This window comes from Sarcophilus harrisii, chromosome 1, assembly GCF_902635505.1.
Source record: "Sarcophilus harrisii chromosome 1, mSarHar1.11, whole genome shotgun sequence".
Taxonomy (NCBI): Eukaryota; Metazoa; Chordata; class Mammalia; order Dasyuromorphia; family Dasyuridae; genus Sarcophilus; species Sarcophilus harrisii.
In genome coordinates this window covers 662,059,466-662,082,658 of record NC_045426.1, presented here as the reverse complement: position 1 = coordinate 662,082,658, position 23,193 = coordinate 662,059,466, and the positions used below count along the sequence as shown (strand labels likewise).

General features: G+C 48.5%; 1 protein-coding gene across 2 annotated transcripts in view; it reads left to right on the top strand.

The window, feature by feature from the left end:
* The window catches only part of MED16 (mediator complex subunit 16), a 39,489-nt gene extending 22,217 nt beyond the window's left edge, over positions 1–17,272 (top strand). For both annotated transcript variants that reach the window (XM_031948005.1, XM_031948006.1), the window contains exons 9-15: positions 4,856–5,062; positions 7,078–7,288; positions 8,026–8,159; positions 12,112–12,304; positions 14,027–14,243; positions 15,004–15,087; positions 15,526–17,272. In XM_031948005.1, the coding sequence (XP_031803865.1) occupies positions 4,856–5,062; positions 7,078–7,288; positions 8,026–8,159; positions 12,112–12,304; positions 14,027–14,243; positions 15,004–15,087; positions 15,526–15,652 (1,173 nt within the window). In that variant the 3' untranslated portion in view covers positions 15,653–17,272. The remainder of the gene's footprint in view (positions 1–4,855; positions 5,063–7,077; positions 7,289–8,025; positions 8,160–12,111; positions 12,305–14,026; positions 14,244–15,003; positions 15,088–15,525) is intronic.
* Positions 17,273–23,193: the final 5,921 nt, after the last annotated feature.

Sequence of the window (23,193 nt, the reverse complement as noted above, 5' to 3'; positions counted from 1 at the left end):
TACACCAAACTCAGAAGGTGGGCACTGTTACTTGCCCAGGGTCACACAGCTAAGTGTCAGGCCAGATTTGAATTCATCAAAAAGGAGGGCATGCCAGACCAGAGATGGTTCCTGTTTCCATACAGTAGGTCAGGGAAGGCTACAGCAGGGACACACACCTGGATTTCAGCAAAACATTCAACAAAGTTTCATGACGTGGACTTGGAAGATGTCTCTAATTCAAGGGCTCAGAGAATCATCTTCAGTCATGACCTGTCAACTTTGTTAAGTCAGTGACGGGCATGGAGCTGCAGATTAGACTGGAAAGAGCGAGGGTCGAAGAAAAGAAAACCCATTTCACAAAAGACTAGGGGAGAGGTAGCCATAGATGAGAGCTCCTGTGGAAAAGCATCAGGGGATCAGGTGGGCTTTCAGGCCTTCCTAGCCTCAGCCTTCCCAGAAGCCAGCTCTGCTCCCCTCTGCCTCCTGTTTTACAGAGGAAGGAGCCATAGGATAGACTCCCAGTTCTGACAAGTGCTAATGTACAACAACTCTTATTCCCTTCTTATTTGATGAGGGGTGGGATGAAATCACAGACTTTCCTAGTAATAATTTGGGAGAATGGTTTCTGAGAATTGAACAATTTAGGCATCTACTCACTTTCAGAGAAGAAGAATGAATAAAATGGAAATTTAAACAACAGAACAACAAAATCCTAAACCAAAAAAAGAAAAAAGGAAATAAGATGAAGTCAAAAATCAGGTTCATGGTTCTTATTGTCTAGTTCCTGTACAGGTGGTACAAGTCCAGGGATTAGGCAGATTCCAGTAGAAAGGAGGGGGAAATCCCTTGGAGTCCAGTAGACAGGGTCAAGTAGGGAGGGGACCTTGTTTAAACCAAGAACTTGAGCCAGATTGGTAGTGAGGCAAAGTATGAAGGTGTCAGGGCTGGCTTTCAGAACCAGGAGGTAACTTAGGAGTAGGAAGTCAGGAGCTGGCAGCTTGTCTGCCCCATCCCTGAGCCTTTCAGAGTGGCTATCTTCCCTGGTGGAGGGGGCCTTTGTCTCTGGGCAGGCGGGTCTGGGCCTTCTGGGGCCTTTCCCGACTCCCATGGACCTCCAGCTCAGCTGCCTGCTCCACCTTTATCTTCTAAAGAGCAAAACTGTTCATTTTCTCTCTCCTCTTTATTTCTGAAGTGTATTGAATTCTTTTTATTTCATGTCTACAAAATAAAGACCTTATCCTGACCCAGGCTGTTTTGGCTTTTTTGGGCTTCTGGTGACAGGTTTTCAACTTAACCGAGCTGCTGTTCAGTTGAGGTTTCAATTGCTCAGCCCAGCACTTTCCTCTCAGTCTCCTGCCCAGGCAATTTCTCTTTGTCTGGTCCCATTCTGAGTCCAGTCCCACTCGACTTTGGGAAACCTCAGATCCTTTTACAAAGATGAAATCTGCCCTTCTGCAAGTTCCTTTGCTCCTATTTTCATTGTCAGGACCTGAGCCAAAAAGATCTAATTCTGTTTTCACATCCAAAGCCCTGGAATACAGGAGGTGGGTGGGCGAGGTAGCTGTCTAATTCTTCTCTGCAGTTATTCAGCAAATTCAGGGAACATTTATTGAGTGCCTGCTGTGTGTAGGGCTGAGAATACAAAGTCAGCAAGCATTTATTAAGTGTCTACTATATACCAAGCACTGTGTTAAGAGTTGGGGAAACAGAAAGGTAAAAGACAGGCCTGTCCTCAAGGAGCTCACAGTCTAATTAGAAATAACATGCAAACAATAAATACAGACAAGATATATGTAAACTGGGGGAAGTCTCAGAGGATAGAAAGATAAAAATCGTAGCTCCTGATCTCAAGGAACTTGTGTTCTCCTGAGAAATAGGACATATATGTATGCACTTAAGGCTAACACAAGAGACAGTGACTAAGAGCAGGAGGGAGAGGGAAGTCTTCCAGAGAAGGTGCTTTAGTCCCGAGCGCCTGCTCAATCATCCCAACTGCACAGACCTGCCTGAAGAGAATAGAGGCCACTTTAAATATTCTGCTCCAGTCTCTAGCAAGTGCTTCAAGTGTACGACTCCTGCTACTTTGTCTATCTCCAGGCCAGCCACGGATGCTGTGCCTTGGGAATGATGATCATGTAGAGTCTAGCGTCATCTGGAGGCCTCTCTGCTTTAGAGCAAGGTCATGCAGCTCTGGGGAGAGAAGGTCATGACCTCTGAAGGTCAGTGTGGCCTAGGGGATGGAGTCAAAAAGACCTGACTTGGGGTCTTTCTCCAGCTCTGAGCTGAGGCTGGTTACTTCACCTCTCTCAGCCTCAGTTTCCTCTTCTGAGGAAATGGGGATAATAATAGCCTCTACCTTCCAGTGTTGCCTTTGCAAATGTTGAAGTACTACCTAAATGTTATTTCTATTTTTAATAGTAGAGCTCATTTGGGGTGTGGTGTGATGTAAGAATGGCAGAGTTAGGTGGAGCAAGATTTTGGAGAACCTGAAATGCTTTTCCACAGGAGCTGTCATCTATGGCTACCTCTCCCCTAGTCTTTGTGAAATGGGTTTTCTTTTCTTTGACCCCTCGCTCCTTCCAGTCTAATCTGCAGCTCTGTGCATGTCACTGACTTAACAAAGTTGACAGATCATGACTGAAGATGATTCTCTGAGCTCTTGAATTAGAGACATCTTCCAAGTCCACGTCATGAAACTTTGTTGAACGTTTTGCTGAAATCCAGGTGTGTCCCTGCTGTAGCCTTCCCTGACCTACTGTATGGAAACAGGAACCATCTCTGGTCTGGCACGCCCTCCTTTTTGATGAAGCCCCACTGGTGGGCTGTGCCCATAGCTTTCCTCCTGAGTGCTGATGAGCCCTCCCCTTAGTCCTGTGTTCTCAGAGCTGGCTGGCAATGGGAGTCAAGCCTCTGGTTTATGGGCTACTGTTTCTGAAAATAGTGACATCTTTGCCATCTCTTGCTCCTGTGCCGCCTCTCCCGCCTCTCCCATTCTTGAAGGCTTTTATAAGCTCCTCAGTGGAATCCCACGTCACACGTGGCCATTTCTGGTCAGACCCATAGCTTTCTGACATCTCAAAAAACAGGGATAAAGTTATCATCTCCTTATTACCTGGGGGTCCTGCTCCCTGCTAACCACTTTTGTTGTCATCTTCCCTAAGAGCATTCTTGGGAGAAGAAAAGGAATGGCGACTGTTTACATGCAGTGCTTGAAGATTTGCAAAGCAGGTTTCTAATAGGATCCTGTTTGATGCTCATGGTGTGAGGAAGGTGTGACCTTCATCTTCACTTCCCCTGAATTTATCAGGAAATTAATTCTTTGCACTTTGATAGTGATCCCCCCTTTGCCGAATTCCTCCTTAGTGACATTTCTGCTCCAGTTTCCTCCTTCCTGGAATATCCTGGAATTTTCCCTTGCTCATAAATTTTGTTGTTCCCTACCCTTTGGGGTATTATTCCTCTGGGCCTCCCCAAGGACATTTAGCCCAGTGTCTGAAGATGCTGGACCTCATAGATCATGGACCTCCCTAGGGCTCCCCCTAGAGGCTGGTGGGCAGCTCCTTTGTGGGAGAGCCCTGAGAACCTCTCTTCCCGCATTCTCCTGCAGATTTGTCCTGCTAAGTCTGGGAACAGCCCTTCAGTGTCCGGGTGACTACCCGTCTGTCCCTTCTCCCCAGGGGCCTCAGTCGCTTTATTTGTAAAAGTAGGAGCTGGACTGGCCCATGAAGTCCCTTGTATTTCTAAGTCTGTGGTCCTGTGTTCCCCATCCCTGATGGGTCAGTGTCATCCCTTGGCCGCCGCTTGTACCTCGCTCCAAATCACCTTGCCGAGGCCTGATCCTTTCCGAAGGCTTGTGCTTCCCTTTGGGTTTGTCAGCTGGCTCCTCAGTGCTTTGCCTTCTGGGCCACCCTGAGAGACGGCTTCAGGGACCCTTCCACCGCAGACTTTGTAGCTCTGGCTTTGCCAGGTTGTCTTCCAGGCAGGATCTTAGGTCATCCTTTTCCTCCCAGACTGGGTGGACTGAGCTTCCCCTCTTCCCATTGGGTCATGGTAGGCAGCACCAGAGAGATCACGTCTCTGCTCAGATAGTCCCGAGCGCCTGCTCAATCATCCCAACTGCACAGACCTGCCTGAAGAGAATAGAGGCCACTTTAAATATTCTGCTCCAGTCTCTAGCAAGTGCTTCAAGTGTACGACTCCTGCTACTTTGTCTATCTCCAGGCCAGCCACGGATGCTGTGCCTTGGGAATGATGATCATGTAGAGTCTAGCGTCATCTGGAGGCCTCTCTGAGCCCGTCAGCCCAAGACAGCCTTGGCAGCAGAAGAAGGGCGTGCTGGTTTTACTTTGAGATGCCTGCGGTCCCCTAGTGCAGACCTCCCACCCGGTTTGACTTGACTTTGGGTGCCTTTCCTATGGCAGGAGGATGAAGGTAGGGATTGGGAGCTTGGCTGAATGTAACAAGAACAGCTGGCATTTATACGGTGCTGCCTGTGTGCCAGGGCCTGCACTTAGTCCTGGGAAGACAAGAAAGGCAAAGTGGGGCTCACAGCCCAGCGGGGACAGCATCGTGCAGACAACTGTACACAAATCAGACACATGCAGCGTTTCCTGTAGCACCTAAATCTGCAGAACACTTGACTCAGAACAGCTTGGGAGGTGCGTCAGTGTGGGTCATATCCTACCCATCTTGTGGCTGAAGAAAGCGAAGTGTATAGAGGTTAACCCAGGGCTGGTGAACTCAGGCCCAGGATTAGATCAGGCCTTGTGACGTTTCTGAGGCAGGTGCTGCTCCTGCCCGTCCCAGGTGACGCTGCGCAAGAAGCAGGGGATGATTGAAGGTTCTAATGCAGGGTTTTGTCTTCTCCTGCTAGCTGAGTATGCTCCGCATCTCACCCTCCATGGGCCATGCCCTGGACATGAACATGTCCCTGCGCCACCTGCTCTTCCTGCTGGAATATTGCATGGTGACTGGCTATGACTGGTGGGACATCCTGCTGCACGTGCAGCCCAACATGGTGCAGAACCTGGTGGAAAAGCTCCATGAAGAGTACATGCGTCAGAATGCGGCGCTGCAGCAGGTGAGCGGGTCTGCCTGGAGAGGCAGAGTGGGCCGGGAGCCACAGGGCCTGGGTCTGCAGAGCTCCAGGCCCAGATGTGGGCCGGGAGCCGCAGGGCTTGGTTGGCCAGCTCCTAGGGTGAACCATTTGCCGTGTTTCTGACTCTCAGGCTCCTGGCAGTAAGGGTCCAGATTCCTACAGACCTAGAACAGTTTGCTGCTCCTCCAGCTCGCCTTCCTGGCCTTGGGTTTGGAGGATGGTGGTAGAATCCTGACCTGGAGCCTAGAGCCCAGGATTATTCACTAAGATTATAGTATGGAAAAGCAAAGCCAGCCCCTGGGGCCTGTGGTCTCCCCAATGTACATGGGGTACTTAGTGTGTAAAATGGACTGTTTCAGGGTTAGTTATTCTGTCAGATGGTTTTATCTCGGTTCTTCCATTAAATAGTCAAATGACCTGGGATCAAAATGTCCTAGCTTCTCAGGGCCTTGGCTTTCTCCTCTGTGAAACAGAAGATCTTGGATTCTGAGGCTTATTCACCTCTCTTGTATCCAGGGCCCTTTGACAGCCAGGCAAAGCCTGCGACCCCCTGAATCTCAGAATCAAGGGGTGGCCTTGTCTTGTTTTTGAGGCAGTTGGGATTAAGTGACCTGCCTAAGGTTGTACAACTAGTAAATATTAAGTGTCTGAGGCTGGATTTGAACTCGGCTCCTCCTGACTCCAGGGCTGGTGCTTTATTTAGTGCGCCACCTCGCTGCCTCAGAATGATGGTAGTTGTTTTTTTTTATTTAATGCATAAGCTAAAGTGCATAGGTTTACAAAGGGAAACCAGTTCTATTGAGTTAAACGTGTCATTTTTTCTCCACCAAAGTTCATGGATCCCTGAGATCTCTCTGTGGTTTGGATGACTTTCCAGCTCATTTATTATCCATTCTCTGTAGGTTCATGGAAAGGTAAGGCTGTTCACTGCTCTAGTGTAGGGGATGCCCGACCATTTTATTGACATGCCCATGACAGGGGTTTGGGGCGCTTCTCCGTGGAGCTGGTTTTTCTAGAAGTGCCTTATAGTGTGACTCAGTCTGGACATCACTGGCATGGTTCATTCAAGAAGCAAGGAACCCAGAAATTAGCTTTCATGGACAAATTCTTCTTATGGGAGTGTTGCAAACATTTCATAGAATTTTAGAGCTAAAAGGGATCCTGGTTATTTTCTAAATGGAGACTTAATGCACCACCTAATTGGGATATTGTCAGAAATTGTGTTAAGTTACCTTTGAAATCCTTTCCCATCTTGAGTTTCTCTGAAGTTCTTCAAAGAAGGGATTTAATTTCACAGAAGAAACTGAGGGTCAGAGTTGGTGAGGCAGAGCAGGGGCTTGAGTCCAGATCTCCTAATTGGATTGACTCCAGTTAAGTCAGATTTCTTCCCATTGTTCCCTCCTGAGGAGGAGAAGCTCCTGAGTCAAGCCCCACCACTGATGGGGCTCAGCATTTGCTCCATGCTGTATGTGGTGCTTATTCTAGGATACAAAGCAGGGAGATAGGGAAATAAATAAGGCACGACTCCTGGCTTCATCATGCTTGTAGTCTAATAGAGAAGATAAGCCACGTCTGCAATCTTATACAACTTAGACTGTGGGAATTCTAAGCTGCTTTGTAAGCTGAAGAGGGAGATCCCTGTGGCAGGGGATGCTGGGAGGATGCATTTGAGCCTTGACCATCACAGTTGCCCTCTCTGCAGAGCCATTGTTTGGGGCCTGGCATTGGGGAAGGGGCGGTATCTGAGAGAGAGCAAGTCGCCAGAAGCTCGTAGCTGACTTCTTAGTCCTAGAGAAAAGCAGGTTTAATAGGAGTGCCTCAGGCTGGGTGAGTGACCATTCTGCCCTCCTGCTTCAGACTGGATTGTTGAGGGCTTGGAGAGGGGCGATACCTCAGATTCAGAGTTGGGGAGCTGGCCCTGCTTCTGGCCCTGCCACCGGATCCCTGAGGCCTTCTCAGTGTCCCGCTCCAATATTCTCGGGGTCGTCTCGTGGCAGGTGCTGTCCACTCGGATTGTGGCCATGAAGGCTTCCCTCTGTAAGCTCTCCTCCTGCACCGTGGCCCGGGTCTGCGATTACCATGCCAAGCTCTTCCTGATCGCCATCAGCTCCACCCTGAAGTCTCTGCTCCGGCCCCACTTCCTGAACACTCCAGACAAGAGTCCTGGGGACCGGCTGACTGAAATCTGCAGCAAGATCACTGATGTCGGTAGGTGGGGCTTAAGCCTGGGACTCTTTCTTGCCTCTGCTTCCTCCCCAAGAGAAGTGTGTTCTTACGGTGGGTTCGCTGTCAGTCCCCTGGCAGTGGGTGCCCACTTTGTTTCCAGTTCTGTACCCTCGTATAAGGGCTGCTATGAACACTGTGGTATTGCTAGGGCCGTTCTGAGTACAAACAGCACGTTTACTTTTCTCACCGACTTGTGAATTTGTTTCCCAGAACGGCTGGGTTGGCTCCTGGCTCCACCACAGTGTATTCCCCCAGCCCCTCCAGCCCTGACCCGGATCTGGTCTGTGTCATCCTAGCCAATGTACTGCCCCCCAGAGCAGGCTCACGTCGCCCTGCCTCTTATTGGTGGGCATGTAGCCTGCCTCAGCTCCTTCTTCCTCCGGGTCAGAGAGGAGTTAGGGAGGAAGCACTCCAGACCCAGGCAGGATGCCTTCAGGGCAGACCACGTGCTCTCGTGGCCCATTTGGGTAAGTGGTTGTACTCTCAGCGCACTGCAAGGGAGAGGCGGGGGAGCGGATGCTTGCTCTGTTTACCTGCTGTAGCCGTCGCAAGTAAAGAATATTGGGAAGACCTGGCCCCACAGAGGCAGCCATGCTGTGAGCAGAGACGGGGAATGGCCTCTTGAGGACTTGGTGGCCCTGGCCCTCCACATTCAGGGCCTTCCTGAGTTGACTTTTCATGCTCCAGCATCCCACAGTCACACCTCCTTTTGATTCTAGATATCGACAAGGTGATGATCAACCTGAAGACTGAAGAGTTTGTATTGGAGATGACCACCCTGCAGTCCTTGCAGCAGCTCATCCAGTGGGTGGGAGACTTCGTGCTCTACCTCTTGGCCAGCCTGCCCAACCAGGTGAGGGCGTACCTGCTTCTCTGTCCTCAGCCAAAGTGGGCAGAGGGCGAGCAGGCCAGCCTGGCCCAGTGTCTCCTCTCGCCCTCCTTATCTTGATGCTTTTACCAGCACAGTGGCCTAGGACAGTTTAAACTGGCATTGCTTTGGTGCTTTATGGTTATAAAGTCTCTTCATTTCAACTTTCTTCAAAAAAAAATTTTTTTCCTAGTTAACAAAGGTTTATTTTTTCTTTCCTATCTTCACTCCCCCAATTGAAAAAAGAAAAAGAAAAACAAAACCCTTGTGATTAATATGAATAATCAAGTAAAACAAACTTCCACATTGGTTGTGTCCAAAAGAAAAAAAGTTTTGTTCTGCACCTTGAGATTGTCACCTCTGTCAGGAGATGAGTATCAGGCTACATTATCTGTCCTCTGTCTTGCAGTCATGGTTGGTTAATATGTAGATCAAAGTTCTTAAGTCTTTCAGGCTTGCTTATCTTTACTGTTATTGTCATTATATGCACCATTTTGGTTCTGCTCCCTTCAGTGTGCATCAGTTTGCACAGGGCTTCCCAGGTTTCCCCACCATCAATCATCCCTTTGGTATTTCTTATGGTACAATAGTATTCTATCACATTTACATACCGTTTCCCAGTTGATGGGGAGCTGACCCTGCCTTAGCTTACAGTTCCTTGCCATTACAAAAAGAACAGCTCTAAATATTTTGATATGTGTGTGTGTATCCTTCCCCTTCTTCTTTAATCTCTTTTAGGGCTTAAGTCTAATAATGCTTCATTTATAGTCACTTGATCTTCCTCCTTATAACCTTAAGGTCTTCATTTTCCAGATGATGGTAACAATAGTAGCTTAAGTGGCTCTAGGATTAAATACAATTATGTTTTTGTTTGACATTTAAAACCATTCTCAAGTCTAATTCCAAGCTTCCTGTGCAGACTGATTTCACACTGCTTTCCATTCTTGTTCTATCTTCCAGCCAGACTGGCCTATTGGCTGTCCCTCTCCCATGCCATTGCACAGATTATCTGTTCTCTTCCTCCCCAAGTTCTCCACCCCTTATCTTTCTCTTACAATTCCCAATTCTCTTCATGGATCTTCTCAAGTGCCACTTCCAACAGGCTACCTTCACTGATCACTGCAACCATTAGGGTTCCTATCCCTCACAATTACTTTGTATTTACTTTGAATATACTTTGTATTTTATTATCTGTGTATAATATTGTCTTTCTCCAGTAGAATGGATACTCCTTGAGGACCAGCACTCTTGGTGTTTGATCTTTGTATCTCCAACACCAAGTACTATGCCTAGTATGTTTTGTAAAAGATCAGGATATTGGATCCTACTCATCTCTCCTCCTCCAGGCTTGGGTCACAATATGGCCAGCTTTCTTTTCTTTTTTTTTCCAATTAAAAATTTTTTAATTTAATTAATTAAAGTAATTTTTAATTTTAATTTTATTATTATAGCTTTTTATTTACAAGATATATGCATGGGTAATTTTTCAGCATTGACAATTGCCAAACCTTTTGTTCCAATTTTTCCCCTCCTTCCCCCTATGCCTTCCTCAGGTGGCAGATAGACCAATACATGTTAAATATGTTAAAATATATGTTAAATACAATATATGTATACATATTCATACAGTTATTTTGCTGCACAAGAAGAATTGGACTTTGAAATAGTGTACAATTAACCTGTGAAGGAAATCAAAATGCAAGCAACAAAAACAGAGGGATTGGGAATTCTATGTAGTGCTTCACACTCATTTCCCAGAGTTCTTTCACTGGGTGTAGCTGGTTCTATTCATTATTAAACAAAGGGAGATGAATTAGTTCATCTCATTGTTGAAGAGAGCACATCCATCAGAATTGATCATCATATAGTATTACTGTTGAAGTATATAATGATCTCCTGGTCCTGCTCATTTCACTCAGCCTCAGTTCATGTAAGCTTTCTTTTCTTTATCCCAAATTCTGAGGTAGAGTGATCATCTGGAGTTGTTCCATGTGATTGAGAATTGAGCTTAATACCATCTCTCTTATCTTAAAGACCAGCCGGGAGCTTAGAATAAAAACAAGCTGCTCTCCTTCTGGCCGAGGGTGCCCCACTCCACCAGATCCATCATAACTACGATGTTATGGCTCCAGACCTGCAGAATTCCTCACTGATTTCTGCCTTTTCTCCAGCAGATCTCAATGCCATATAAGAATGGGAGGAAGGCAGAAGAGGCTTCTTCCCAAGCGTCTCCCTTCTGCCCTCCCCATATCTTAGCTGTTTGACTTCTTGAATGAGATAAGAAGGATACTCATGGATACTCATTGTTTCCACCCATTGCCTCTTAGCTATCCTTTGTGACCTTGTCTAGGCCCCCCGAAACCGTGGGGTTATTGATAGCTCTTGGATTCGGTCTCTGGTGCATTTCTAGATTTCCTACCTTAGTCTTCTCATGTGGTTGCTTTTCTCTATAGTGTCTGGTTTGGTAGGTAGTTTCCTTTCAGTTTAAAGTCCTTTGGATTAATTTCATGCAAATGACTTTTACCAGCCCTCCTTAAGGCCATTCTCTCTGGCCCAGGAGCCCAAATTTCTTTTTTTCTTTTTATTTTATTATAGCTTTTTTTTTTCAAAATATATACAAAGATAATTTTCAACATTCACCCTTGCAAAGCCTTATGTTCCAAATTTTTCTCCCTTCTTTCTCCTCATATTCTCCTCTAGACAGCAAGTAATCCAATATATGTTAAACATGTAATTCTTTTATACGTAATTCCACATTTATCATGCTGTGTGCGCGCGCACACACACACACACACAAATCAGATCAAAAAGAAAAAAAATCAAGGAAACAACAAAAAAGTGATAAAAATACTGTGTTGTGATCCACATTCACTTCCCACAGTCCTCTCTCTGGGTGCAGATGGCTCTCTCCATTATAAGTCCATTGGAACTGGCCTGAATCACCTCATTGTTGAAAAGAGCCGTGTCCATCAAAATTGATTATCACATAATCTTGTTGCTGTGTACAGTGTTCTCTTGGTTCTGCCCACTTCACTCAGCTTCAGTTCCTGTAAGTCTCTCTAGGCCTTTCTGGAATCATCCAGCTGATTATTTCTTTCTTTCTTTCTTTTTTTTTTTTAATGTATAAAATTCATTCGTTTATTCTTACAGCAATCCTATGAAGTTGATATATTGGTCAAATCTCCAAATTTCTTTTTTTTTTTTTTAATTTTGTTTTTATTTTGAAAAAAATTTTTACAACATTATCCCTTGTACTTACTTCTGTTCCGACTTTATCCCTCCCTCCCTCTACCTCCTCTCCCAGATGGCAAGCACTGCTGATTATTTCTTATAGAACAATAATATTCCATCACATTCATAGACCATAACTTATTCAGCCATTCTCCAATTGATGGGCATCCACTCAGTTTCCAGTTTCTAGCCACTACAAAGAGGGCTGCCACCAACAGTCTTGCACATACAGATCCCTTTCCTTCCTTTAAGATCTCTTTGGGATATAAGCCCAGTAGAGACACTGCTGGGTCAGAGGGGACGCACAGTTTGATGGCCCTTTGGGCATAATCAGAAACCCAGATTCCATTTGAGATGTGACCTTCTTACTTGGCAGTGGCGATGAACTAGCCCCTGCCCACAGTTTCTGCACTTCATTGCTGAAAACTTCTTTCTCTTCAGTAAGATTCTTGCTTTGGCAGCATTATCTGTCACCACATGAATCATTAGGAGTGGGTGATTTTACCTACCCAAGGTTGGCAGGTCTTGGGGAATACGCCCTAGGAAAACAGTGGGTCTTTCAGCCTCTGAGGTCAGCAGGTGCTCCTGGCTCTCCCCACCAGGGAGTCACCAGCCACCCCCTTCCACCTGCTCCCCAGGGGAATGACGGGAGGAAAACAGGGTTTCGGGAAGATTTAGAGTAACATTACTTTTGGATTCCCACCAGGGCTCTCCCGTCCGCCCAGGCCACAGCTTTCTGCGCGATGGCGCTTCCCTGGGCATGCTGCGAGAATTGATGGTCGTTATTCGAATCTGGGGCCTCCTGAAACCAAGCTGCCTGCCCATCTACACTGCGACTTCCGACACCCAGGACAGCATGTCCCTCCTTTTCCGGCTCCTGACCAAGCTCTGGCTCTGCTGTAAGCCATAGGGAGCCTTGTCTGCGGGGCGGGGGGAGAAATGATTAGTGACTGCACGGCTCAGGAAGCAGGGGAGAGGTGACCACCCGTCTGGGCTGAGCCCGGTTTAGTCTGCGGCTCTGAGAGCTCTTGGAGCTTTGCTGGTCACAGTCTCCTCATCTCCGAAGGGAAACGGGGCAGGTTGTGGTGCTTGTCAAATGGCTCCAACATGGGGCGAATAAGTGCAGTCTCAGAGGGTAACGCAGGGTGGGACCGAGTTAGAGCCACCCCCTGCACAGGTGGCGGTGACCATCGCCAGCATCTAATGGCACTTCAGGGCTTGCAGAGCGCTCTGAAACACCGTCCCATCCCCGTGACTCAGTGAGGGAATCGATGTGAGACCCCCATTTTACAGTTGATGAGACCCTGACGCACAGAAGCGAAGGTCCCAGGGCCACACTGCTAGCCAGCGCCTTGCGCAGGACTCGGGCCTCCCCAGCCCTGAGCACGGCTTGTCTGCTCGCCCGGCTGCCTCCCAGGAGGGTTAGAACCGGGGACTCGCTCAAATAAGGTGAAATTTCCTAGGGGTAAATGTTCAATCCCTTAATGCTGGCACAGGATCGGCAGGTGGGACTGGGCCTCAGGGCTTGGGGGAGGGGGCCTGCAGCTGGGTGGGAGGGCCTGGGCTTGGGAAGGCAGGCCCCTCCCAGGTGCTCTGCCACGGGCTGCCCCTGGAGGCGTATTGCCTTCAGTTCTGGGCACTCTGCCCTAGAAGGCCTTGGTCAGCTGGAGCATGTCCAGCCAGGTCACGAGGGGCCTTGTGATGGTCCTGTATGTGGGTGAGCCGAGACCAGGCCGGTCACCATCATCAGGAGGACCCGGACCTGTCCTGCTTTGTAGAAGGGCAGGTCCACTTCCCCAGCAGTTAGAATTTTCCCAAAGTGGAATTCTCCCTCAAGAGGCTGTGAATTCCCGGCCCAGAAGACTTTGAGCAGAAGCTGAGGCAGTGACTGCAGGTGTGGGGGGTTATCGCTGGGCTTGTGGGTGGGGTGGGGATGTCAGGGCTGACTGGGACCTGGGAGGGCTGTGGCCTTTCACCTGGACCCCAAAATGTCAGAAAATGAAGGAGCTTGAGACACTGGGTAACCCCTTGGGTCAGCCCTCATTTCAGGGGCTCCCAGAAGGGATCAGGCTTGCTCAGGTCAGTGTCTGACCCAGTCTCTGGATCACTAACACTGTGTGCCAGGCATGGTGCTGGGCCTGCAGGTGCAAGCCAGCACAGCGGCCTCTGCCCTCAAGGGCCCACAGCCCTAGGGGGGAGGAACGCCCATCAGGGGACCTGGGGCTGGGGCCCGTGGACGTGCAAGGACGCGGAAGCATTTTGGAGCCTGACTGTGAACAGGGTGAGGTCATAGCTCCCCTTCTGGAACCAAGGCTCCGAGGCGGGCCCAGCTTCTGGGAGGAGGGGATGAGAAGGGCAGCCTGGGAAGTGTCTGCTGGAGGGAGCAGAAGCATCATAGTGTTCAGTTTTTCTGGCCAGCTGGGCTCGGAAGAACGGCCCCCTGGCTCAGGCATTTCTCTGGGGACCCGCTGGACATGGCACTGTGGCCAGACAGTTCTGTCCTTGGCACAAAGCCCTTTCCTCCTCCTCCCCCCGCGCTGCTGCTAACAGGCCCGGCGCCAGGGCCCATCTCCTTGGGGCCGTGAGGAAGTTCTTGCCCATCATCAGCCTCTCTCCTCTAGGCCGGGATGAGAACCACCCCTCGGAGCCCGATGAGACCCTCATTGACGAGTGTTGTCTCCTCCCGAGTCAGCTGCTCATCCCCAGCCTGGACTGGCTGCCCATCAGCGACGGCATCATCAGCAAACTCCAGAGCAAGCAGCTGGTGCGACTGCAGTTTGGGAAGGCCCCCGGGCTGCTCGGCTATGCTGGCGCGCCACCCTTCGAGGTCCTCGCCAGGTAGGGGCAAGCGGGGGTGGGGACCCCTGGAGAGAGGCAGCCCAAGGTGTTCCGTGTGGTTGCGGGAAGTAGAAAGGTTGGGGGGTGCTCAGGCAAAGGCAGGAGAGTCCACATGTTACCCCCTAGGGCCACCTGCACAGGGACAGGCCATGCTGGGGCACGCCCGGCCTTCAGGAGGCCAGTCCTGGGCTGGCCGGGGACCCTGCGCCCCTCCCCAGCATCCCTCAGGGATGGTTGCACCCAGCGCAGGGTCGGGAGCGCCTCACCCCCCACAGCCGCCCAGAACATTGTGGTACAGCTCCTGGTCAACAAGTTTTTCCTTTGGCTGAACCGGTATCTGCAGAGCGTTCTGCCAGGGAAGCTGGCGTGCAGGGGCCTCGCCAAAAGCTTGCTTGATAATCAGCGCCTCGTTTCATTTTGTGCGGATAAATGCTCGGTCCCTAGGAAGGGGCAGAGCCCCCAGCTTCATCAGGCTGAAGGTGGAGAAGCTCCGGGGCAGGTGGGGATTTGGACGGCTCTTGTTTCCCCAAATGTACGGAGATGGGCAGGAGGCAGCTTCCCAGAGCTTTTCAGAATCCTCTAGAAAGGGGTGGGAGGGACAAGTGTAAAGCACCTGCTGTGTGCTTGGCATTGTGTTAAGTGCTTCACAAGCACACCCTCTGAACCTATTTTGTTACTGTCATTGTCCTCCAAGGGATCCCTCCTGACCCTTCCTGGGGTCTGAGCTCCCCATCAATCTGCTGTTTCTCTCTGTGTTCAGAGCCCCTGGGCAGCCGAAGATTGACCACCTCCGGAGACTGCACTTGGGGGCGTACCCCACCGAGGAATGCAAATCCTGCACCAGGTGAGCGCCCGAGGTCCGGGTTTCTGCTGCCCGTCCCCCGGGGTCCGGCAGGCCTGGCTTGGAAGTCCACCTGAAGTTACTGGTGGTACGAACAGAGTGGAAGCTGAGGCTTCTGGGCCTCCATCCTACCATAACCCTGCCCCTGCCCGCCTGCCTGCCCTGTGGTGGCCCTTCTATCTTCAGGCAGTTCTGAAAGGAAGCTTCCCTCCCACGGCCAATAGCCGTCCCATCTCTGCCTTCCCCTTCCCCTTGCTAGAAGGTGGCAGGACTGCCCAGGTTGCTGTAGGCCTCAGGGAGGTCCTAATGCAGGTCCCGGGAGCCCAGGGTGGAGCCAGCTCGGCTGTGCCCGTGCTCATGGTCGCCCTCACCTCTGCCCTGCAGCCGCCCCTCCCTGGGCTCACCCCCCCACGTTCTCACCTGCCCTGTTCCCTCCCCCAGGTGCGGCTGCGTCACCGTGCTCAGGTCCCCCCACAAGGCGACGGCGGTGAAGCAGTGGGAGCAGCGCTGGACCAAGAACTGTCTGTGTGGGGGTCTGTGGCGCAGGATGCCTGCCAGCTACTCGTGACCTGCCTGCCCAGAGGGCACTGCGCGGGCCGGGCTTCGGGCCAGCCTGAAGTCTTGTACATAGGTTTGTGACGGACTCGGTGCCAAAAACCAAGAACCCCCGGATCTTTCTCCTCGGAGTCCCCATTGTCTGTCTTCAGTAGAGAACTCCTTCCTCTCCCCTCCCCCAGTAGAAGCGAATAACTCGGCTGTGAGGGGAAGCAGGGGCACGTCCAGGAGCCAGGCTGTCTGGCTGGGACCAGGCCTCGGGTTGGGTGACTGGCCACGGGACTCCCGCTGGGGCCCAAGTCTTTGGACTGATGGTGGATGAGGGCCCAGGTTGGGCGCTGACGTCATAGATCATGGGAACGTGTGGAGGGACAGCGGGAACGCCACTCGGATTTGGACCTGGAAGGGGCCTCGGAAGCCATCCCCCCCCCCCCCCCCCCATCTCATTTTACAAATGAGGACATTGAGACCCCGGGAGGAATAGACGCTTAACCCGGGGCAGCCCCGGGCGTGCTTTCCCCCACATTGACCACAGTGACTGGGACACTCCCCCGGCAAAGAAATGGCCAGTCCTGGAAGACCTTGTTCCCCCTGTCCCTGAGCATGAGGGCCCCCGTGTTCTCTGTCTTCTCTAAGGAGGGCAGTGCTTGCTTAAGGCGTGGGACAGCTCGCAGTACACGGGCCGGTGCCTTCTGCAGCCTTTCTTGTATTTGTGCCGGTCCCAGAGGCTGCTGGGCAGTCAGGCAGTCAGGAAGGCGACCTCCTCCCTCAGGGCCCAGGCGCGGGGCGACCGGCCCCTCCTCCCGGCAGGGGAGCGCCCTCACGGTGAAGGCGGTGGTCTTCCCGCCAGCGCCAGTCCGAGAAGTTCAAGAGGAAGTCGTTAGAGTCCTGCTGTGTGCCAGGCGTGGGGCTCAGCCGCACTGACGGGGGCCGGGCCCCCATTGTCCTCGTTTGTAGGCTTTCCCATTGGCGTTCTTAACCTCACGGGGTTCTAGGTCTCCTCGGCAATCAGTCTGAGGACACCGGCTGCAGAATATGTACATAGGTCTCTATATATGTACATGCATGAATCACATGTACAAATAGAACTTTTTTTTAAAGCTCGCGGCCCTGGGTTAAGAAGCCCGGCTTTAAAGTTTCCTTCTTGCTTTCACCCTCTTCCAGGAAACAAGTCAAGTCCTTCCTGTGGCAGAACCTAAGGAGGCCCAGTCCCCCTCCCCCCAAATATCTGCTTTCCGGGGAGAACCCCTGACACCCAGACTCAGTCCCTCGCCCTCCACGACAGCAGCTCCTCCTGCTGGAGACAGAGCCTTCTTGGCTGTGGAGGGAAGATGGTTCCCCTCTCTCTCCTAGGGGCCAGCCGCCTCTCCCTGGCCCTCTGGATGGGCCTGCTCCCCATTTGCTTCTCTCCTGACTGGCTCTTCAGGGAGTTGGGGGGTGGCGGAGGAGAGGCAGGGAGCTGTGTGGAGCATTTCTGTGTAAACACTAAAGCCTCCCGTTAGTTTGAGGGCTCTCTGAAGTCATCCCCTTCTACCACCCACCAGGGAAGACAATTTTCTTTTCTTTTTTTTTAAATTATAACTTTTTACTGACAGAACCCATGTAAATTTTTACAACATTATCCCTTGCACTCACTTCTGTTCTAACTTTTCTTCTCCCATCCTTCACCCCATCCCCCAGATGGCAAGCAGTCCTATACACGTTAAATATGGCACAGTATATCCTAGATACAATATATGTGTGCAGAACCGAACGGTTCTCTTGTTGCACAGGGAGAATTGGATTCAAAAGGTAAAAATAACCCGGGAAGAAAAACAAAAATGCAAACAGTTTACATTCATTTCCCAGTGTTTCTTCTTTGGGTGTAGCTGATTCTGTCCATCATTGATCAATTGAAACTGAGTTAGATCTTCTCTTTGTCAGAGAAATCCACTTCCATCAGAATACATCTTCATACAGTATCGTTGTTGAGGTAAATAATGATCTCCTGGTTCTGCTCATTTCACTCAGCATCAGTTCATGTAAGTCTCGTCAATCCTCTCTATTCATCCTGCTGGTCATTTCTTACAGAACAATAATATTCCATAACATTCATATACCACAATTTATTCAACCATTCTCCAATTGATGGGCATCCACTCAGTTTCCAGTTTCTGGCCACTGCAAACAGGGCTTGCACATGTGGGTCCCTTTCCTTTTATGATCTCTTTGGGATATAAGCCCAGTAGTAACACTGCTGGATCAAAGGGTATGCACAGATTTATAGCCCTTTGGGCATAATTCCAGATTGCTCTCCAGAATGGCTGGATGTGTTCACAACTCCACCAACAATGCATCAGTGTCCCTGGTTTCCCACATCCCCTCCCAACATTTGTCATTATCGTTTCTTGTCATCTTAGCCAATATGAGAGGTGTATAGTGGTACCTCAGAGTTGTCTTAATTTGCATTTCTCTGATGAATAGTGATTTAGAACACTTTCATATGAGCGGAAATAGTCTCAATTTCATCATCTGAAAATTGGAAGACAATTTTTAACTTAGAAAACAATTACAGGTAAAGGAAAGAGGAGCAGGTCCCTGGTGGCTTCCTCTGAACCTGTTGGGTGGGGATGAGACAGTAGAAAGCTGCCTCTCCAGGGGAGGGCTGGGGGACTCGGAAACCCAGCTCACTTGTTTGTGTGGATTGATGAATCCCACTGAATAATAGCCTGGCCCTGAACACCTGTGCTCTGCACACGGAGCCCTCTGCCAGGTGCGTACAGAGACCTGGGTGCTCTAAGAGGCCTTAGCCTCAAATGTCAGACGGGAGGGAGCCTTGGTATATTGAATGTGAGAGCTGAAGGTCACAATCTCCCTGTCAGAAGTAGAAAGGACAGACCAAAAGGCCATTGTGTCCAACCCATCCCAGTGGCCATCCAGTCTCTCTCTGATGGGCCGATGGGGTGTCCTTTGCCCCCAGAAGAAGTTTCAGTCAAATATCTGTTAGTAGTATGTGACAAAATGGGATCCTCAGGGAACTTACATAATTATACAGTAAATACAGAGAATAAAGATGGGGCAGCTTGGACCTGTCAGCTGTGTGACATGGACTCCTTTATCCAAGGCATTGATGCGAATGCTTCCCTACAAACCTTCCAAATCGCCATTGAACCCCTAAGGACTGTCTCCGGTCCAGCCCTTCCAGCCAATGCCAGACCCCCCAGTCATGCTCTCCCAGCAAACCTCCACACTCACATTATGCCCAAATCCAGCTAAGCCCCGGCATCCCTCTGGTTTCTTGGTGTGGTGACCTGCTGTGAAGAGAGCGACTGATTGTGAGGGAGCTGCGCTGGTGGGCAGTGGTCACTCCGCGGCCATGTAGTCCGGAGGGAGACCTGCACGTGCTCCGTGTGAACGGCAGGAGTTTCCCTGCCCCCCTTGGGAGAGCTGCTCCCTCCGCCGATTTGGTAGAACCCATTCTGGTGCAAAGAGACGTGAATAAGATGTGGTCTGTGGGCTGAAGGATGTAGCTGGACTATGGAGGGAAGAGCTCTGTCAGGCTGGGGACATCGTGCATCTCCTCTCTGAATGTCTTTAAACCCATGGAACAAAACATGGTCTTACAAAGGGAGCCAACTAAACTCCATATATACAGGGTAGAGTACAACTCTTCTTGGAGGGGCCCTTAAGCTATATATGCAGGAAATTATATTGCAAGATAAGAGATCATGTTAATTGTACAGGAGAGAGTTCTAAGTGCCAGGGAGCCATCACTTACGGCTGGGGAAACCAGGGAGGACTTCTCCAAGGAAGCAGAATTTGAGCAGAATCTTTAAGGAATGGTAAAATTTTTATCAGGGAAGGAGGGACTCAGAGGGATGGAAACTCAGAGGCAGTCCGGTCCAATATCCATAAAGGCAAGAGCCTTCTTTACAACCTCCCAGAAAATGGCTGTGTCATCTTTGTTTGAAGCTCTCTAGTGATGGGGAAATGCATCTTTTTATGTGGCAGCAATCCATTCCACTTTGGAAGAGTTTGAGTCTTTATCAACCTAAATTTGCCTTGTGGTCCCACAGCAAATAGGATCCTTCTCCCACGGGGCACTTTGACTCCTTGAGCCCAGCTGTGCTTAACTCCCACTTCCATCCCATGTTTCTTCAATTGAGCATGGGGTTGATGTCAACCTCCTTCACCATCTTGGTTGCCTGCTTCTGCTCTATAATTTAACAATTTTTTTATTCTAGCTTTTTATTTACAAGATTTATGCATGGGTAATTTTTCAGCATTGACCCTTGCAAAACCTGTTCCAATTTTCCCCCTAGACCAATACATGTTAAATTATGAACTTGAACAATTTTTAAAGAAAAGCTTTAAAGTTATTCTTTTTATGTGAACTTGACAAACAACTAGCATGGACAGTTTTCTGTACAAAATATAACAGAAGGTAGCTGCAAATAGAACTGTGAATCTCCACTATAATTAATTTGTAAAATATATTTAAAATGTTATATGGAAGTTTCAACATAGCTGTTTGTGTCTCTTCTGAAACATCCTTCTGCTCTCTTCTGTTTATTTTTAAATTTTCCATTCCTGCACTTTGACCTTTTTGTAAATATCACTTTCCTCCTCCTCTTTAAGTCTCTCCAATCCCCCCAAAGCTCTGGTGTAAAACAAATGCACTTAGTGTCCAAAATGCACTCTGCACCCTAGGGAATCACCTTTTTGCCCACAGTGGGAGACAAGCTTCCTCATCAGTCTTATGGAGTCCTTCCTGATGGGTCATTTCATTGGTCATAGATCAATTGGCTCTGTGTTGCCGCTTACACCCACCAGTTGCCCTTTGGGTGACTCATAACCAATTCTTTGGACGTTCTGTATTTCATGAGTCAGCCATACACTGTCATCAGAAAAATGTTGATTTTAAAAAGATGAGTCTTTCACGGAAGCTTGGGGTTATTAAAAAGCACTGGGAAATTTCCAGGCAGTATAACCCCTTTCCTGTTCAGTTTTGGGCCTAGTTTCTTGTTCATTCAGATGCTCAAAAGTACCTGAAAGAGGGGGAGAGAATAAACACTCAGAAAAAATCATGGACCTTATTATCTCTTTTTAATAAAAACAGCAGCTAAAAATATCAGGTTTGCATCAGTAACTGCAGACTTATATTTACTTTTTCTTCTCTACACAATATTAATGAGTAATCTGCTCACATGTTGAGAGCGTCCATGAGGAAGATGTAACCTGGGTTTCAAGCCTGGGGTATTTTTCATTGCTTGTTTTGATGCTGGCTTGGTTGAGAGCATGAGAAAAATACATGACTTTGTGAAGGCTCTGGGAAGAGACTTTTGGAAACAAAACAAAACAAAAGACTGGGAAATCTGACACAGAAGAACCAGTGCCTCAATTTGTTTCTGATTTCCAACCTACTTCCTTAGAGACTTTGAAGAATTCCCCCTGTGGAATGGGGGGTTGAGGGTAAAGTTTGAGTCCTTTCTCTTGGTTGAGCTGTGATAAATTTCTTTTAATGAGTACATATATTCACTTTATTTTCTAAGATAGTTTTTTCTGTGCCCCTGATTTCTGTTTGCTAGCTACTTGGAGATCTAATTATTCACTATTTGCGATGGTCTTTTGTGTAACTTGTATTTGGAGCAAAAGGGACAAACTAGCGGATATAAACTTGGAGTTTGCAGCCCCTCTTTAAGAGACATCCAGGAAAGCTGCCTGAACCAAAAAAAAAAAAAAAAGTCCCTAGACTAGAAATATTTTGAGGGGCAGAAAAGTAAAATTCTAGTTAAGTATCCCTTCTCAGAAGAGAATAGACTTTACAGTTTGGAAATGTCTTGTTTTCTGGCTTCTTGGCAGATAAGACTTGAAGTTTCTCTTGAAGGGAGTGGGCAAAATCCCAAGATATTTATCAGTGTTTTCTCTGTGAACCATATTTAGACAATTCGTGCTGACATATATGTCTTACATGGGACATAGCTTACAGAAGTATACAAAGGCAATAGGCTTTCACAAATCATATTAAACCCAAACATCTTTACAGTCACAGAATTAACTGAAAGGCCTAGAGAATATCTAGTTCTACCACGATTATTGTTTGTTGGCTTTAAAAAGCATTTGCTTTGACAGAGCAAAATATTTTCTTGAAAAGTTTCATCTAATAAAACATGCTCAAACCAAGCCTGCCTCCCTCAGCACTGAAAAGGAAAGGCTTCGAGAACCCGGCCACTTGCTTTTGTAAAATGCTTAAAACATCAGCTCTTGTAAGAAATGACAGCAGGATGATTTCAGAAAGGCCTGGAGGAACTAGTTTCTTGTTCATTCTTCAACAACATTTCAACAACAATACTATATGATGATCATTTTTGATGGACGTGGCTCTCTTCAACAATGGGAGGGTCCAAAGCAGTTACAATAGAGCAGTAATGAAAGAACCCAGGGAAACACCCAGCGAAAGAACTCTGGGAGATGACTAAGAACCATTACATTGAATTCCCAATCCCTTTATTTTTGTCCGCCTGCATTTTTGATTTCTTTCACAGGCTAATTGTACACTACTTCAGTCTGATTCTTTTTATACAGCAAAGTAACAATTTGGACATGTATACATATATTGTATTTAACTTATACTTTAACATACTTGACATGTATTGGTCAACCTGCCATCTGGGGGAGGGGATGGGGGGAAGGAGGGAAAAATTGGAACAAAAGGTTGGCAATTGTCAATGCTGTAAAATTACCCATACAGATAACTTGTAGATAAAAAGCTATATAAAAAAAATCAGCTCTTCCAGCTGAGCAGCTGTCAGCATCTGTGGGAAGAGTGGGCTCCTACTACGAGTGGCTAGAGGTAACTCGCTGTCCCTGGGACATAGTACAACCCCTTCAGGCAAGAGATCAGTTAGAGGCAGGCAGAAATGGTTTGGACATTCTGTATTTCATGAGTCAGCCATATACTGTCATCAGAAAAAATGTTGATTTTTTAAAAGATGAGTCATTTTAAATGAGTTTTAAATGGGTAGATGGATTTTTATGACCTACCAGGAAAGAGAAAGGCTCTGTGCCCCAATTACAGGTAAATTCTTTTCAGCTGCCAGTGTTGGCTGGTGCTAGGGCCATAGAAATTTTCCTGGAATTACAACACTTGAGGAGTGTGTGAGTGCGAAAGAGTTGGTATTCTTTGTCCCATATTCCTGAAATGACACTCATCACTGCCTTTTTCCTATAGCTTCCTATAGGTATATACCTATGATGTGGTGGTTCAGGGTTTGGGGAGAACGTTTCCGACATAAGGCTAAGTTTAAAGGCAGAGAGGTTGGGAAAGCTTTGAAGAGCGGTCAGTAGTCAAGTTTGCCTGGAGCCATTGTCCAGAAGGTCTGTGGCCGGAGAGAAGGCTGGAAGGATAGGTTGGAGACAGACAGTGCTGAGCCTCGGTTGTCAGACAACAAGGTTGGCTCTGTACCTGTGATGGGCAGTAGGGAGCCAATAGAGCCCTTCATCGTGGGAAGGACACAATCACAGCAGGGCTTTAGAAATGTAAATTGCCATGAGGTACATTCTCCAGAGACTTCT